The 18,954-nt window shown below is 42.1% G+C and overlaps 1 protein-coding gene across 3 annotated transcripts; it reads right to left on the bottom strand.

Moving 5' to 3' along the window:
• Positions 1-663: 663 nt before the first annotated feature.
• On the bottom strand, positions 664-3,168 carry LOC108704076. Of its 3 annotated transcripts, none has more exons than XM_041567599.1 (3): positions 3,090-3,168; positions 1,539-2,148; positions 664-953 (listed from the first exon to the last, which is right to left on the bottom strand). In XM_041567599.1, exons 1-3 carry the CDS (start codon positions 3,162-3,164, stop codon positions 934-936), a joined length of 705 nt encoding a protein of 234 aa, XP_041423533.1. In that variant the 5' UTR covers positions 3,165-3,168; the 3' UTR covers positions 664-933. The 3 variants fall into 3 exon arrangements, with proteins under 3 accessions (XP_041423533.1, XP_041423532.1, XP_041423531.1); XM_041567598.1 differs by lacking the exon at positions 3,090-3,168 and having other exon boundaries at positions 1,539-1,653; positions 2,032-2,650; XM_041567597.1 differs by lacking the exon at positions 3,090-3,168 and having other exon boundaries at positions 1,539-2,650.
• Between the last annotated feature and the right edge of the window lie 15,786 nt (positions 3,169-18,954).

The following is an 18,954-nucleotide window of genomic DNA, read 5'->3' as shown; positions in this document are numbered from 1 at the left end:
AGCGCAAGCGCATGTGATAAGTGATCGGCTTCCCTAGCAACTCATCTTCTCAACGTCCAATACAGAACTATGCATTCCTATACGATCTCACATTTATTGCGGAACACTACCATATTTCTACTGGATATAAAGCCATTGAATTCCTATATGCAGAAAAAAAGACAGTGGTGATTAAATTCATTATTCATCCAACATTTCAAATCACATATAGATCTAATAATAGAATTCATCAGACATACCAATGTAAATATATAAGGACAATTTATCAATCTTAATGGGTTAATTCATCATAAAAAAGTGAATAGTCTAAGTGAATAAAAAATTCATACATTATAAAACATCAATCCATGAAAAAGTGCTAGCGCATTAAATATTGATTGCCATAAAAAAAAACTCCCAATGTATCTCATATATCTAGCATATAGTGCTATATAGCGACAAGTATCCATAATAAAATTTATATTTAGCTTGTCAATATTACTGTGCAAAAAAATTTTTTTATAATCAATACAGTCAACTAAGGACTAGTATTAAATCAATTAATCAATAAATGTAAATATATAAATTAATAAACCTATTCTACAATAAATTCATATAGTGTTGAGTGCTAATAAATATACAAAAAAATTTTTTTAAAAAAATTATGAAAGACCAATCTCATTCTTTCATATCAGTGATTACTTTTTACTCATTATCATAATAATATTATCCTAGACCATCTCGTTCACAAGTGCCCATTCGATATCAATATTGTCCTACACATATATAAACATAAAGCTTCTCCTCTTAACCATCTTTAATATTCAGACATAATCAGGTGATCCGTATCTCAGATTTGTCCATATCACGGAGCATATATCCTCCAAATTTTCCCTTAGTCCAAATATGTTTATATTTCAGATGCAGGGCTTTACATTTTCTTTCATGGTCATCTTATCCCACATGTCTGTTTTCTGCAAAATTAACACAAATATATAAAATGCTTTCTTAAAAACCAGAATAACAATTAGTGTGTTACTCCCCTTTGTCATACCCAGGCTGAGGCAATAACATCACTATGCCAAAAAATAATAATCATAGAAAAACAGAAAATTCCCTATCCTCATTTAGCCCATCTGGTGACAGTGCATTCAGTTTGTATATCCATTTAAGTTCTCTTTGTTTAAGGAGTATCTCTCTATCCCCTCCTCGTTTCGGTGTCATAACTCTCTCAATGCCCATAAATCTTAACTGGCTGACTTGATGTCTTTCTGCCATAAAGTGTCTTGCTACTGGTGATGTGATTTTATTCAACCTAATGTCACTCCTATGTTCTCCTATTCTTGTTGTCAAAGTCCTGGTCGTCTCACCAACATATATTTTGCCACACGGGCATTTTAAAAGGTATATCACAAAGTCAGTCTGGCAGTTAATATAATCACCTATTGCGTATTCCTTCCCTGTCTTTGGATGGTAGAACTTATCAGATCTTATACTGAAGTTGCAGTTCACACATCTACCGCATCTATACATGCCCTTTGTATCGCTTAACCATGTACCTTGTTTCTTCATTGGTTCCTGTACAGCATGCACTAGACGATCTCTTAAATTGGGTGGTCGTTTATACGCCATTATAGGTGGGTTCGTTGTCCAAGGTTTCAATTTTTGATCCATCTGTAACAGATGCCAATGTCTGTACATTATCCTCCTGACCTGTTTCGATTGTGAACTAAATGTACTGACAAATGGTAATCTATCAATTTTCCTTGCCTTTTTTTTGACCAGCAAATCTGCTCTATCGACTTCTCTAACTCTTTGTTTGATGTCTTCTAGCATCTCCTGTTTATAACCTCTTTTCACAAAGTTATTCATCATTTCATCTGCTCGTTCCTCAAATACACTATCCGTACTCACAATCCGTTTAACTCTTAAGAGTTGGCTATAGGGTAACCCACTCACAGTGGTAGGTGGATGAAAACTCTTAGGATCCAAGTATGTTATTTTGTCTGTTGGTTTCCTATAAATATCTGTTTCAAATTTGCCATCTCTCACCTCAACTTTCACATCAAGGAAGTGTATCTCAGTCTTATCAAATTCAAGGGTGAATTTGATAGTAGGGAGCCTGGTATTCAAATATTCACAGAAAGACTGTAGTTTTTCTTCAGTATCCTGCCATATAAAGAATAGGTCATCTATATAGCGTAGCCAAGTACAGATCGAGGGCCAAAATGTGCTCGTATATACAAATTCATCTTCGAATCTTGCCATAAATAAATTGGCATAAGCAGGAGCCACATTTGATCCCATCGATGTGCCTTGGCTTTGTTCATAATATTTATTCTCAAAGACAAAGTAGTTTTTCTTCAAGACCCATTCGAGAAATTGTAACAACATGCTGTCAACACCTGTTGGAAGCTGTAACTCTTGTATATTGCGTTTCACTGTGTCAATACCCAAATCATGTGGAATTGATGTGTAAAGGGATGCCACGTCCATCGTACATAATAGTATATTGTCATTAGTACAATGTATCGTATTAATCTTATTGATGAAGTCCGTGGTATCCCTTACATAGGATTTGGTACGTGTCACTATAGGGTTCAAAACATCATCCAATAGGATAGCCATCGGTTGGAATACAGATGACATTCCTGCAACAATCGGTCTCCCAGGGGGCCTCAAAGCATCCTTATGTATTTTTGGAAGGAGATAAAATGCTGGGATAATTGGATTATCAACCTGTAAGTATTTCCTCAGTTTAGCATTAATCATACCATTCTTTTCTTTCTCTTGTAGGAAGCTGTCAATCTCACATTTAATACTGGATGTCGGATTACCATCTAATGCCTTATAATGGTTTCTATCCTGTAATTGTGTTAATGCTACCTTCCTATAGTAGTCTGTATCCATAACAACTATAGCTCCGCCCTTATCGGCCGGTTTGATAGTGATGGTGTTATCCTTGTTAAGATTTACTAAGGCCTCTTTCTCGCATCTACTCAGATTGTTATTCCTGTTATTCCCTGGCCATTTTAGCTTATTAATGTCACATTCTACAGCTTTAACAAACGTCTCTACACAGTGGTTATTCATAGGTGGAGTGAACTTACTCTTAGGTCTGCATCTTGTGACATCATACCACGTGGAATTCGGTATATCAGCCGGTGTGTCCACCATATCCTCATCCAAGTCCGGTGGCATGGTGTCAGAAGATTGATCCTGCGAAAAGAAAGCTTTTAATCTTAGAGTTCTAAAAAATGAATGTAATTCGATATCTAGTTGTAACTTATCTCCCGGGTTAGTTGGTACATACCCTAAACCTTTACTTAAGACACACATTTCTGTTTCTGTCAGTGGTCTACTACTAATGTTGACCACTATTTTCTTTTCTTCCTGGTCGTAATTTGCAATGGCGTTGTGTTCTTTATTCCCTTTCTTGCTGTGGCTCCTTCTCCCCCTTCTCGTTCTCCTCCTTGACCTCTGTCTAAAAAAGGAACCGAGGATGCACTCGAATTTCCAACACTGCTGCCACTATCACTACCTATGGACCTTGTTTCACTCCTATTTCTTTGTCTAAAGAATGGTCTCCTCCAATTATATACCCTATCCTCCTGGTAGTCCACGGTATCTCTTTTAAATTTGTCCAATTTGATCTTCAATAAGTCTGATTTATATTTATCCAAGGTATCTATCAATTTCTCTTTCAATTCTGGTAGGTTAACCTCTCCTGATATACTTTGCAGCTTCTGATTAACCTCTATAATATCAGATCTTAACTTGGATAATTTAACTTGTATACCTTCAATAGTCAACGTCATCAAATCAAGACTACATTTATTCAAGATCCTGTCCCAGTTTTTACAAAAGGACTGATCCTCTTTGCAAATTGTGGGTTTAATACCCAATCGTAAACCCCTTGGGATCCTTTTGACCTTCAAATACTCTATCAGGGTATCTGAGTGCAATTGCAAATTCACTTCCTTTTTGGATAAAAATTCCAATCTCTGTGTCAGAGCGCTGTTATCTGAGGCAAAATTAATAGAATTAGAGGAATATTTGGCAATAATGTCATTAACCTCAGCCTGAGTATAGGCCAGTGTATCCGCTTTCCTCGCTGTCAGTGTACCAATGTCCAAAAAAGACATCTTAGGTGCTCACTCCTATGGAAAAAGCATATAAATATAGGGATGAGGAGGGCACTCTAACAATAAATCAAAAATAATGATTGCGGGTGCAAAAGCCCTAAAAACTCCATTAGTTTTTATAGCATATATAATATAAAGATATGGGCATGCACACCAAATGATTAATCATATAAACCAGATAATTGTGCAGTAAAAATTTTTTTAATGTTTAAAACATAACGGTAATAAACAACATCAATTAATGAAGGTAAATATTCAGTAAATCAGCATACATACATACCACACCACTGGTAGTTTTGGTTAGATATAGAAAAGCGGATACACAGACCCCCAAAAAAGAGAACACCCCGACGTTTCGGCTTTCGCCTTTATCAAGGGGTATTCTGACCTTCATGTTTCAAATGGCTTTAAATACCTTAGCGTTTCCTATTCTTAGCGTTCGATCGCACGCGCGCTCTAATGTCGCCCCTTAGTGACGTCACTTCCGCATCCCTCGTGTTACTGGACAATGCGTCCACACACAGGAAGCGGATATAGATGCTGAACCGCATCTTGGAGCGCAAGCGCATGTGATAAGTGATCGGCTTCCCTAGCAACTCATCTTCTCAACGTTAATTGATTTAATACTAGTCCTTAGTTGACTGTATTGATTATAAAAAAATTTTTTTGCACAGTAATATTGACAAGCTAAATATAAATTTTATTATGGATACTTGTCGCTATATAGCACTATATGCTAGATATATGAGATACACTGGGAGTTTTTTTTTATGGCAATCAATATTTAATGCGCTAGCACTTTTTCATGGATTGATGTTTTATAATGTATGAATTTTTTATTCACTTAGACTATTCACTTTTTTTATGATGAATTAACCCATTAAGATTGATAAATTGTCCTTATATATTTACATTGGTATGTCTGATGAATTCTATTATTAGATCTATATGTGATTTGAAATGTTGGATGAATAATGAATTTAATCACCACTGTCTTTTTTTCTGCATATAGGAATTCAATGGCTTTATATCCAGTAGAAATATGGTAGTGTTCCGCAATAAATGTGAGATCGTATAGGAATGCATAGTTCTGTATTGGACGTTGAGAAGATGAGTTGCTAGGGAAGCCGATCACTTATCACATGCGCTTGCGCTCCAAGATGCGGTTCAGCATCTATATCCGCTTCCTGTGTGTGGACGCATTGTCCAGTAACACGAGGGATGCGGAAGTGACGTCACTAAGGGGCGACATTAGAGCGCGCGTGCGATCGAACGCTAAGAATAGGAAACGCTAAGGTATTTAAAGCCATTTGAAACATGAAGGTCAGAATACCCCTTGATAAAGGCGAAAGCCGAAACGTCGGGGTGTTCTCTTTTTTGGGGGTCTGTGTATCCGCTTTTCTATATCTAACCAAAACTACCAGTGGTGTGGTATGTATGTATGCTGATTTACTGAATATTTACCTTCATTAATTGATGTTGTTTATTACCGTTATGTTTTAAACATTAAAAAATTTTTTACTGCACAATTATCTGGTTTATATGATTAATCATTTGGTGTGCATGCCCATATCTTTATATTATACAGCTATACATATTCCCCAGCTTTGACATGTCTGATGCAAATAATCTAGCACAAAACTAGAAAAAATAGTTACTTCATTTTGAAAATCTCATGGAGGCTGTGGCTATAAATGAGGATAAAAGAAAGAAAGCCCTGTTAAGTCTTTATGCTGGCTCTGCAGTATATGATATTTATTGCACCCTGCCTACTGACAGCACTGACAATTACACTAAATTCTCCAAAACCTCTCTCTGACTACTTCAGCCCTAAACCAAATGTCAGATATGAAAGATACAAATTCAGAATTGCAAAACAACTACCCCAAGAGACTACGGATACATTTGTCACAGGATTAAGAGAATTAGCTCAAAGCTTTTCTTTTACTGATTTTGATGATGAAATTACAACACACATTATTGTATCAAGCACTTCTTCCAAGATAAGATGCAAAGCACTACAGGATGATTGCACCTTGCAAGACCTACTCAAAATGGCTAGTGCTCTTGAGATCACAGAGAAACAAGCCACTTCCATAGAAAAAGGCACGGATGAACAGGTGTCACCTTGAACACACTAGCAAAACCCACAAAGGGATAGATTCACTAAAGAAATGCTATCACTGTGGAAGAAACTTTCCTCACAAAGGTGCCTGCCCTGCTATGGGCCAGACATGTGCCAGATGTGGAAAAATTAATCACTTTGCTTCAGTATGTTGTGCTGTCCCCACAGTATCTCAATATACATCAGGCACACACAAGCCAGCTTAGATCAAATATATACAGCAAAATTCAGAAGATAATCCACCACCCATCCATGATGACTTTGTGTTTATCACATCTAATAAACAACCTGTGCACTCTCCTACCATAACAATGTACTTACTTGATACTGCAACTGCCTTTAACATTGATACAGGCGCTTCTGTTAACATCATTGACACCCATACATACAACTAATTGAAAAGGCCACCTGTTTTGGAACCTGTACAAACCAAAATCTTTCCTTATGGGTCTCAAACTCCACTGCCCACAGTTGGAAAATGTGACTGTGAAGTCCGCTATAAAGACAAGCAACTTACTACCACTTTCTTTGTACTGGAAGGATCTGGAGTATACCTTCTTAGCTATCACACGGCATTAGGCCTTGAACTTATTCACATAGTTCACACTAACCAGACAGACTCAGAAGTACAAACTGATAAATATTCTAATCTTTGTTTGCAGGACAAAGCAGGCAGCTACCCACAGTTTTCACAGCTTCAACTAGAAGATATCGCTTGAAATGGTCGTTTCAGTTGATGGACAAATTCTATATTTAAATGATCGATTTAGGATAAGCTTGGTCTTACGATAACAAAAAAAAATCTTTAAAAAAAAAAAATCTTAACATCCATGGCCACCTCTGAAAAATACACTAATTGGTGTATGGGGCCATAGGGAGTCGTTGCATACCTACCAGTGTGGAATTAGATTTAACCCCACCATACTCTATTCATTCCTATGGAATATTTAGAGATGTATATATTAAATGTTGAACTTTCCCCATTGATACGCCTGACACTAAGGGATTGCATGACCTAAGTGGTTAAGCTTTACATATATGTTAAAGTAACTACATTTTTCTTTTGTAGAACTGTGTTTTAATATGGACACACACATACAAGAAAAAGGGGAAACATTTGTTCACAAATAATAAATTGCACATGTTCTTTTAGTGATCAGCCACAACTCTAATCACTAAAATGTATAGTATTAAACACTACATCCCTAAAGAGAAGAGAGCAGGGGACAGGAAATTGAGGTTGGTGGATTAATATCACAAATGTATCAAAAATAATACAATAAATGTATACTTCCATATAATTATTTGCTTTCACTCACCACATTAGGCACATGTGAGAATATGCAATAAAAGGTGCAAAGTTTGCTATATTTCTAGTCACCAACAGCAACCAATTAGCAGCATTCACTGGTCACCTGTTCAAAAGCATCTTATCGGTTACTACACTGTACTCCAAAAGGTGTGGTTACCATATCCCTTAAAATGCAGGGACACATTTAGAAAAAAACACCTAGAAGTGCAGAAGTGATGAAAATTAAATGGGTTCAGCCCTGTAACATGGATTTATTAGATGAGATACTACATTCTCAAGTGTTATAGTAACCCTAGGACATGGGTTAATTCTGTGCCTTTTATTAGATATAGGGGGGTTGTAATAAGAGTTGCAAAAGTTCAGGCCAGATCTACAGTAGTGTACTATAGCAACCACCAGCATAAAACATTTCTTGCAAATCGCTGATTATGGATTGTTATCCAATTGTATTTATACAGTTACTACACTATCTTTTTTCATAAGCTGCCTATAGGAATTTAGAGGGATGATTGAGAGCCACAGAAACTTTCTTTGTACACAAAAAAAATGCATATAGCCTTGTCAGGAGTAGTATCACCATACTACTCCTGACAAGGCTATATGTATTTTTTGCATACAAAGTGTAGTAACTGTATAAAATCAGATGTTTTAAAACTACAGCTCCTGATACATACTTTATAATGTTTGCATGAAAGCCCTGATGCCCTTGAATTAATGAAGGTATAGTTTATAATGAAGGGTATGTGATAATGTGCCTAATCTTTTGGAGGTGACTACATTCATCACATCAGATGGGATGTTAGGAGTTTAACACCTGTTGGAAAGGTCTTGATTATGTTTCTGTTGCTTCATCAAAAACAAACACTTTTTAGGCCACTCACCTTCGTCCTGGACTGTACGGGCTCTGGGATCTTCTACGAGCTGGTGGAGAAGTGTACTTTTTATCACAGGACTCCCTCCCTGTTGAGGACTCCCTTCTCCCTGAGTCCCTCCGCTGCGCAGCAGACTGAGCTGAGGAGGATGCAACTGCTATTATCAAAGTCGTTTAAACTTTGATAGTCCATGGGAAGGTTGCTGTCACACACAGGGTTAATGTGCTGTAATGGTTGCCGGTTTGACAGTTTAAGTTCGTTTTTAGTATGTGCTGATGGTGGTTTTCCTTGGTCACATGTGGGCTGCCTGCAGGTATAAAAAAAGACGGTTGCAAGTTTACCTTTTCATTCTGTGTGAGCTGGCTTGGAGGCATATTCAGCATGCTGTCAAGATTTTCCGCTACAGGGTCCTCTTGTAAGGTGCCGGATCTTCGTGCGGAGGATGTTTTGAAGTGGCTGAAATCGAGGGTGGAGAAAGAAGATTTAAGGTGACCATAGACTCAAAGATCCGCTTGTTTGGCAACATCGCCAAACGAGCGGATCTTTCCCCGATATGCCATTAACAAGCATGGCTATATCGGGGTAATCTGATTGTTCGGCCACTTATGGCCGAAATGATCCGATTACGATGTGCCATGGGCTCCGGCGGGATCGGTCGGGTCAAAATCAAACCTGACCGATCGACCAAACGACTGATCTCCGCCGGACGAAAGATGTCGGCACACGCCACACACAATCCGAAAATCGTACGAATCCTCGATTCTTACGATAGGATCTGTGTGTCTATGGCCACCATTACAGAGGATTTTCTTGCGATGTGATTCAGATGACAAATGCCTCCGGAGTCGGCCAATCAGTGGGCAGCCTTCCAAGAAAACAAGATTACCGGTTGCGGCGAAAGGATCTGCCAGCTTTTCAAAAGGAAAGAAGAAGCGGATCAAGTCAGCATCGCTCCGGACCGATGTCACAGCTCCTGAGAATCGGCATAGCTGGCCAGCTTCTTTGCCTCCGGATCAAGAGGACATAATGATGCCACAGCTGAGGCTGTAGGTGAGTGGTGGAACGCTGTTGCAAGTGGCTCTGCTGCTTCCAGAGCACTTTAGCTGGGAGAGCGTCGGTTCTGACGGCGGCCACTGTAACCTGGACTAGGGGAGCATACGGGACTGACAGATTTCTTGCGGTGGTTCCCCTGCAGCAGTGAAGAACTAACTAAACCCTTGTTGTCCCGTTATGCCTTTGGTGCCTGCTTGTTGTGGGCCAAAGTTTCCTCTCTTTTCGGCCTAAACATGGGCATTAGACCTGAACTCTGGCTTTTTCTCAAGACAGGTGCTATGGGGGAGTGGCATGGTTTATTTATGAAGATCGTTTTTGTTAGAAGATGACCGTAGCCAAAGGAGTCGGGCTTTAGAGGAGACAACGCCGCTGAACCTTCACACAATGCTTCCATATTTTAGAATTTACCCAGACAGACAGAAAGCAGTCAGTTCGGACAGGATTTGCTAAAGGTTTTCTTATTTGTATTGGATGCTTACATCATATTGGAGGTTTACAGGTGCTATCGGGGAGTGGCATGGTTTATTTATGAAAATAGTTTTTGTCAGAAGATGGGCGTAGGCCGTAGCCAAAGGAGTCGGGCATTCAAGGAGACAACGCCTGTGAACCTTCACGCAAAGCTTCCATTTTTAAGAATTTACCCAGACAGACAGAAAGCAGAGTTAATTCGGACAGAATTTGCTTAAGGTTTTCTTATTTCTTTTGATAAAAGAAAATGGTCGCCAGTTATTGTTGATAATTTAAGATCAGGTTCTCATCCTGAGGTTGTTCGTGAGAAATTACTTAAAGAGTTATCTAAGAATAGGATTGCTGGTCCCTTTAAGGAGCTAGCTTTTTATAATATGAGGATTTCTCCTTTGGATGTTTTTCCTAAAAAGGAATCTGGTGATTTTCGTCTTATACATCATTTGTTGTATCCAAAAGGCCTATCGGTGAATGATGGGATAGCATCTGAATTATGTTCAGTTCAGTATTCATCTTTTGATAAGGCTATTCATTTGGTGTGGCTATGTGGTCAAGGCGTATTGTTAGCAAAGACGGACATTAGAATCTGCATTTAGGTTGCTGCCCATTCATCCGAATTCTTATTTTTTGTTAGGTTTTTTTTATTTCCAGGGTGAATATTTTTATGATAAGTGCCTTCCCATGGGATGTGCCATTTCTTGACGTTATTTTGAAATTTTTGCCACTTTCATTGAGTGGGTGGTCAAATTTGAGTCCGGATCTAGTTTGAAAGCTCCAACGGTTCACTCAGGAAATCAGCCAATTAGCAGAACTTGCTGCAAAGTGTTTTATTCACGACATGTTTCGGGCTAAACAGCCCTTTATCAAGTGTTTGATAAAGGGCTGTTTAGCCCGAAACATGTCGTGAATAAAACACTTTGCAGCAAGTTCTGCTAATTGGCTGATTTCCTGAGTGAACCGTTGGAGCTCTGAATTTGACACACCTGTGGCGGGGGTTCCACCAGGATTAACAGCCTCGAATGAACCATACTTAGTCACCGCTACAGATCCGGATCTAGTTTTGTCTAGTCTTGATGATTTTCTTTTTATTGGCTCAAAGGGTTCCAACACATACAGTGTCCTTTTGAATACGTTTATGTATATAGCCAGAATTTTTGGTGTTCCTATTGCTAAGGAAAAAACAGTTATGCCTATCTGTTCATTGCAATTTCTGGGTATAGAAATTGATACACTGATGATGGAATTTAGGTTGCCCTTGGATAAATTAGTTAAGCTTAAGAGTTTGATTGCGAGTGCATTGTTGGCTAAGAAGGTGACTTTGAAACACTTGCAGTCTTTAATCGGGCATCTTAATTTTGGTACTAGACTGATTCCAATGGGTCGTGTTTTTAATAGGCAGCTTATTCAGTTAATGGCGGGGATGCAAAATCCTAATTGGCATGTACGTTTGACAAGGCATGTGAAGGAAGATCTGTTGGTATGGCAAAAGTTTTTAGCTTTGTATAATGGTAGGACATGTTGGCAGGAGGACTTTGTTGGGAATGCAGCGATTCAGTCTAATTTCAATACCAATTCAGTTTTATTGGAAATTTTCCCAGTGCTAGTTGCCTTGGACATTTGGGGTTCTTTATTGTTTAATAGACGCATTCTTCTTTTTTGTGATCATGTGGGGGTTGTGCAAGTTATTAATAATTTATCTGCTAAGTCTGTACCAGTGGTGAGGGTAATGAGGCAAATTGTGTTTTTGGCTTTAAGGCATAATGTTTGGTTGAGGGCAAAGCATATCCCAGGTTGTCAGAATTATATAACTGATGCTTTGTCTCATTTTCAGATGCATCAGTTCAGATTGCTGGCGGTGGATGCTGATTGGGAAGGAGACACTTGCCCGGATTATATATGGAAGTTCCGCTATCAGATTTAGAGAGTGGCTGATGTACTCTGTTAGTGTCACGATCGCCGCCCGGAGCAGGTCCAAGAGCTCCGGGCGGCGCGTCCCTCCTTGCCGGCGTCGCTCCCAAAATGGCGGCGCCCATGGCCGCCACGTGGGTAGCGGCACCGGCGCGATGACTTCAGCGCGCCGACGTCGGCGCAAGGGCGTCAATGACGTCACAATGGCGCCAAAATAAAAACGCCAACTAGACGCCAGAATGGCGCCCAAGTATAGGACTACTTTCCCTATAGTATCCTGGGTTTCCTGTGAAGCTTTATTGCTATATCTTGTCCCTGATTTATATTCTGACCCTTTGCCTGGACTTTGGACTTTGCTGATATCTGCCTGCCTGTGAACTTTTGCCTGGATCTCGACTACTCTTTTGATTAACCCTTTGGACACCGCGAACTTGCTCCCTCAAGAGGGCTTCCTCCTCGATCCTGACAACCTCCCTGGAGGGAGCTCCCGGCTCCCTGACATTATACTTGGGCCATGGATCCTACTGAGGAAGCTACGCCTGATGTCGGACGAGCGCTCCGCGGACTGGCACCCCGCATGCAGGAATATGAAGCCCAGCAGTACCACATAGGACAGGCACTCGATACCCTTCTCTCCCAAGTGCCTCCAGCGCCTCCTGCTTCCCAAGCGGCTGCAAATCCTCCCATGGCGGACGTCTCGTCTAGCACAGGTTTCTCGTCTGGTGAGCCTCGTATTTCGCCTCCTCCTCGCTTCAGTGGGGACCCACAGGCCTGCAGAGGTTTCGCTACACAGTGCCAGATCCAGTTCGAGTTTCAACCCTCGCACTTCCCCAATGAACGTTCCAAGGTGGGGTATGTGATGTCTCGTTTGGTGGGCAAACCGCTTGAGTGGGCAACATCTCTTTGGGAGAAGAATTCTCCACTGACTTTTAATGCCAAGGCATTTCTTCAAGCGTTTCGTACGGTGTTTGATGCCCCGGGTCGGGTCACAAATGCTCCTTCTCGCCTTCTGCAACTCCGTCAGGGAAACCGCAGTGTCAGTGACTATGCTATTGACTTTAGAACTTTGATGGCTGAGACTTCCTGGAATGACGATGCCTATAAGGCCGTATTCTATCAAGGTCTGTCTATTCGCATTAAAGATGATCTTGTCTCCAGGGAGTTCCCTGATCTGCTGGAAGACCTGATTGCACTATCCATTAAGGTGGACACTCGTCTTAGAGAGCATCAAGTAGAGAGGGAGCGTTGTAAACGATTTCAACCCGTGTTGGCACCTCGCTTCCAGAGACCTCTCTTGCAAACTCCAGCTGCTCAAGCCTCTCCTTCTCCTCCGGAGGAACCGATGCAAGTTGGAAGGGCTCGTCTCTCCGAACAAGAAAGACTCCGTAGACGAATGGCTGGCTTATGTCTGTATTGTGGCGGACAGTCTCATTTTGCGAACTCTTGTCCGGTGAAGCCCACGAGTTCTGTTCCCCGAGGTATTTCCAGGGTAACTCATGTAGGGGGCACTACTCCAAAGTCTCAAGAGAACTCTCACAGGTTTCTCTTTCCTTTACAGATTCGCCTAGCCACTAAGACCATTGCCGGCTCCGCTTTCATTGACTCTGGAGCTGCTGGGAACTTCATGGACGCTCTTTTCGCCAAACACATGGAAGTTCCCTTATTCCCATTGTCCACTCCGCTTCGTGTCACTGCCATTGACGACAGACCCCTGGTGGCTGAATTTATCTCCATGACGACTGGTGAATTGCCTGTGCAGGTTGGGACGCTGCATAAAGAAAGACTTTCGTTCCTGTCCATCAGTTCCAGTCGTTTTGGGTCTCCCTTGGCTACGCCTGCATAATCCCACCATTGATTGGTCCGCAGGACAGATTTCCCGTTGGAGCCCATTTTGCCAGAAGCATTGTCTTCCTGCTGAACCCCTCCAGAGGGTGAATATCTCTATGTCTGATCTGAAGACTCTACCCTCTTTTTACAGGGAGTTCTCTGATGTATTCTGTAAGAAGTCTGCAGAATTCCTTCCTCCACATCGACAATACGATTGTCCTGTCGATATTCTGCCTGGAACCATGCCCCCTAGAGGTCGTACTTATCCTCTCTCTCCAGCGGAAACCACTGCCATGAAGCAATATATCCAAGAGAATCTCCAGCGGGGGTTTATTCGCCCTTCTACTTCTCCTGCCGGGGCTGGATTCTTCTTCGTGGAAAAGAAGGATGGAGGTCTACGTCCCTGCATTGACTACCGGGGTCTTAATAAAATCACCGTTAAGAACCGGTATCCCTTGCCCCTGATTGCTGAACTCTTTGACCAACTGAAGGGGGCTAAAATCTTCACTAAGTTGGATCTCCGTGGGGCGTATAACCTTATCCGCATCCGGGAAGGTGACGAATGGAAGACAGCATTCAACACTCGGGATGGGCACTACGAGTACCTCGTAATGCCCTTTGGTCTCTGCAATGCCCCCGCTGTCTTTCAAGAATTCGTGAACGACATTTTCCGGGATCTCTTGGGAAAATTTTGTGGTCGTGTACCTAGATGACATCTTGATTTTCTCCAAGGACCTTGCAAGCCATCGCTCTCAGGTGAAGGAAGTACTCTCTCATTTGAGGAAGAACTCTCTCTTTGCCAAACTGGAGAAATGTGTGTTTGAAGTGTCCAAGATCCCTTTTCTGGGCTATATCATCTCCCCAGAAGGTTTCGAGATGGATCCTGTGAAAGTGTCTGCAATCCAAGAGTGGCCTCTACCCCTAAGTACTAAGGCAATCCAGAGATTCATTGGTTTTGCTAACTACTATCGGCAATTCATTAAGGGATTCTCTTCTCGTATTGCTCCAATCCTTGCTCTCATCCGAAAAGGGGGTAAACCCAGCTCTTGGCCTCCACCTGCTGTTGAAGCTTTTCAATCCTTGAAGGATGCCTTCACTTCTGCTTCGGTTCTCCGCCATCCTGATCCAGAGTTACCTTTCTTCATCGAGGTGGATGCTTCTGAAGTTGGAGCCGGAGCTATCTTGTCCCAAAGACATCCCTCTGATGGGAAGCTGCATCCATGTGGGTATTTCTCTAAGAAGTTCTCTCCTGCGGAGCAAAATTATGATGTAGGAAATCGAGAACTCCTGGCGGTTAAGCTTGCCTTAGAAGAGTGGCGTCACCTCCTTGAAGGTTCCTTGATCCCAGTCACGATCTACACAGATCATAAGAATCTTGAATTCATCCAATCTCTCAAGAGGCTGAATCCCAGACAAGCAAGGTGGTCTCTCTTCTTCTCTCGATTTAACTTCGTCTTGACTTTTCGCCCTGGCTCCAAGAATCGGAAGGCCGATGCTCTGTCTCGAAGTTTCACTCCGGTGGATCGTACTCCTGAAAGACTAGAGCCTATTATTCCTCCTGTCAAGATCATCGCTTCCTTGTACCCTCTATTCGCTGATCAAATCCTGGCTGGTCAATCTTCTGCTCCTCCTGATACCCCCATTGGGATGGCGTTTGTCCCCTCCGAGTTACGTCTGCCCATTCTTCAACAGACTCACTGTTCCAAGCAAGCTGGACATCCCGGTCCAGAAAAGACTCTTGAACTCCTTCGACGTTTAGTCTGGTGGCCGACTATCCAAAAAGATGTCAAAGACTTTGTCTCTGCCTGTACTGTTTGTGCCACTTCCAAGTCCAGCCATTCTCGCCCCAGTGGGTTACTACAGCCGTTGCCTGTTCCCTCTCGTCCTTGGACGCATTTGGCAATGGACTTCATTGTTGAACTTCCTCCCTCCTGTGGGAACACCGTGATTTGGGTTGTCATTGACCGCTTCAGCAAGATGGCCCACTTCATCCCTCTACGGAAGCTTCCATCTGCAGTGGAGTTGTCACAGTTGTTCATCCAGTTCATTTTTGCCTGCATGGCTTCCCAACTGAGATCGTTTCTGACAGAGGGTCTCAATTCACGGCTAAATTCTGGCGTTCCCTGTGCAAAGATCTAGGTATTAATCTTCAGTTCTCCTCAGCTTATCATCCCCAGACTAATGGAGCGGCTGAGCGAGTGAACCAAGCCTTGGAACAGTTCTTGAGGAACCACGTTTCCCTTTGTCAAGATGATTGGTCTGATCTCCTCCCGTGGGCGGAATTTGCTCATAACAATGCCTGCCACGCTTCCACTGGAAGGTACCCATTTATGTCTGTGTATGGTCTACATCCTCTAGCCTTCCCACAAGACTTTGTGTTGTCTGATGTTCCGGCCGCTGATGACCATGCAGCCCACATGTCTGCTATTTGGGCTGCAACCAAGTCAAACCTGGAGAAGAGTGCTCTGGTTCACAAGTCGTTTGCAGATCGTAGACGTAAACCCTCCCCTCCCTACAAGGTCGGTGATAAAGTCTGGTTGTCTTCCAGGAACATTCGGTTGAAGGTACCATCTCCTAAGTTGGGTCCGAGGTTCGTAGGTCCATTTCCCATTTTGGAGGTGATCAATCCTGTGGCTGTCAGACTTCAGCTTCCCCCTGAGATGCGAATTCCCAACGTGTTTCATGTCTCCTTGGTGAAACCCGCCACCTCCAACCGCTTTTCCGTGGTCCAGCCTTCCCCTCCTACTATCTCTGTGGATGGCCAACAAGAATATGAGGTGGAGAAGATCCTTGAATCCAGGATCTCCAGGGGCTCTCTTCAGTACCTCATCAAGTGGAAAGGCTTCGGCCCTGAAGAATGCTCCTGGGAAGGACGCTCTGATGTCCATGCTCCTCGTCTGGTGAGGGAGTTCCACTCCAAATTTCCCCAGAAGCCAAGTCCTGGTGGTCCGGAGGCCCCCCGTGAGGGGGGGGGGTACTGTCACGATCGCCGCCCGGAGCAGGTCCAAGAGCTCCGGGCGGCGCGTCCCTCCTTGCCGGCGTCGCTCCCAAAATGGCGGCGCCCATGGCCGCCACGTGGGTAGCGGCGCCGGCGCGCGGCGCAAGGGCGTCAATGACGTCACAATGGTGCCAAATTCAAAATAAAAACGCCAACTAGACGCCAGAATGGCGCCCAAGTATAGGACTACTTTCCCTATAGTATCCTGGGTTTCCTGTGAAGCTTTATTGCTATATCTTGTCCCTGATTTATATTCTGACCCTTTGCCTGGACTTTGGACTTTGCTGATATCTGCCTGCCTGTGAACTTTTGCCTGGATCTCGACTACTCTTTTGATTAACCCTTTGGACACCGCGAACTTGCTCCCTCAAGAGGGCTTCCTCCTCGATCCTGACAACCTCCCTGGAGGGAGCTCCCGGCTCCCTGACAGTTAGTCAATGGACATGCTCTACTTATGCTGAAATATGGAGGTCATGGTCTATTTTTAAACGAGAGAGGGGGGAGATTTATTTAGAATGTTTGCTGTTGTTTATTTTGGAAAAAATGGAGGCTAGGCATTCACCATATTCTGTAAGAAGGCCGGTATTTCCTTTTTCCTCAGGTTATTTTGGTGGCCTGATATTACAAAGGTTCCAGTTGTTAAGCAGATTTTAAAAGGCTTTGCACGTCAAGAGGGCAGGCCGGATAGCAGGAAGCCGATAACTTTAACTTTGTTGCATAAGTAATTGAATTGTTTAGAGTAATAACTTTTTTTTTTGTTTATCCTGATGTTTTTTCCTGCTTTCAGAGTAGGAGAGGCGATATCAGGTTCCAAAAGTAAGCCGAATGGGTTAAGTTTCAGTGATATGAGGTTGGTAAAGGACAGGCTTGGTATTGATATAAGAAGATCAAAAATTGATATTGCAGGAAAGGGTACAGCAATTTGGGTTGGGAGTTTTCAGTTTTTGAATTTGTGCCCTGTTCAAGCCTTTGTGAGATTCATTAATTTGACACCGAAATTGTCAGGTTTTTTGGATGGAACATTTTTTTATCAATATATCAGATGCAACATGTGCTCAACTTGTGTATTTCACAGATTGGTTTACCTTTGGGTCAATGTAAAACAAATTCTTTTAGGATTGGGGCTGCTACGCAGGCTTCTATTTTAGGGATGGGAGATGAGTTTATTAAAAGGTCAACAACTAGTGACCAAAATATCTAATCACTAGTGACCCAACAAAGAGAGCAGGTATTGAGCAACTTTTGGACTACTATTGAACAACTAAATGAACCACTAAAAGAATAACTAAATGAACAGCAACAACTGAAAATTCAATAAATAAGTTCAATAACTGATCACCAATCACACAGTAATCAACAGAACACAAAACTGAAAGGCAATAAAATCACTAAAAATCAGTACTGATCAGCAATACAAAATTGAAACAGAAGTACAAAGCTAGAACAAGAAATCAACAAAAAAGGCTAAAATGTAATAAAATCACTGAAAATTAAGAAAGAACAGTAATTGGCAGCAATGCAAAAAAAAAAAAAGCAATAAAAATCACTGAAACTGCAATAAAAAAACAATAAAATAAAAATACAAAAATATAAACTATCACACAAGCCATAAAAAAATCAGTTTACCGTATACAGAATATATGTGTGTATATGAGTGTGTACAGGAGTGTGCAAGTAAGTGAAAAAAGTGTAACCTGAAAAAAAAGACAAGTTAGTGTGTGACTTTAATGTAAGTGAGTGTGCAAATGTGAAACCTGGGGTAGGCACAGCAGATCTTGCAGGAAGACCGCAGCAGGAAGACTGAAGGAGGACAGCAGGAGGGCCCCAGCAACTTCCACATTGAGCAGAATACAGAGGGGTGGCGCTGGAGGGGCTGATCTTTATACCCCAACAGCAAGCATGTGCTGATGACATTGCTGCTTCTTTGGGGGTCGGCGTGGGGGCAATCAACGCCAAAAAAAGAAGCCAGCCCCCTGCTCGTTGCATAGGGAATTGGCACCTGGTCTGAGTCTCCAGTGTGGCACTGCAAGCTGCAAATTCAGAGAACTGGCGCGCACCCTGAAGAATGTACGTGCTTGGAGCTTAGGACCCTGAACCGCCAAGTACCATACAGTAGTTTGCAATTGTTATCAATATAGAACACAGTCTGAAATTTGGTCTAACAAAGTAGCTCTGTAGCAAGCATGAATATTTGGGCAGGCTAGCCCAGCTTTCTTTTTGTTGGTTGATAGTCCCTTGATAGTCTAGCTCCTTTTGATCCCCACATAAAT

This window comes from Xenopus laevis, chromosome 6S (genome assembly GCF_017654675.1).
Source record: "Xenopus laevis strain J_2021 chromosome 6S, Xenopus_laevis_v10.1, whole genome shotgun sequence".
In the NCBI taxonomy this organism is placed as follows: Eukaryota; Metazoa; Chordata; class Amphibia; order Anura; family Pipidae; genus Xenopus; species Xenopus laevis.
The sequence above is the reverse complement of the archived record's forward strand: the minus strand, read 5'-3'. Positions and strand labels throughout refer to the sequence as shown.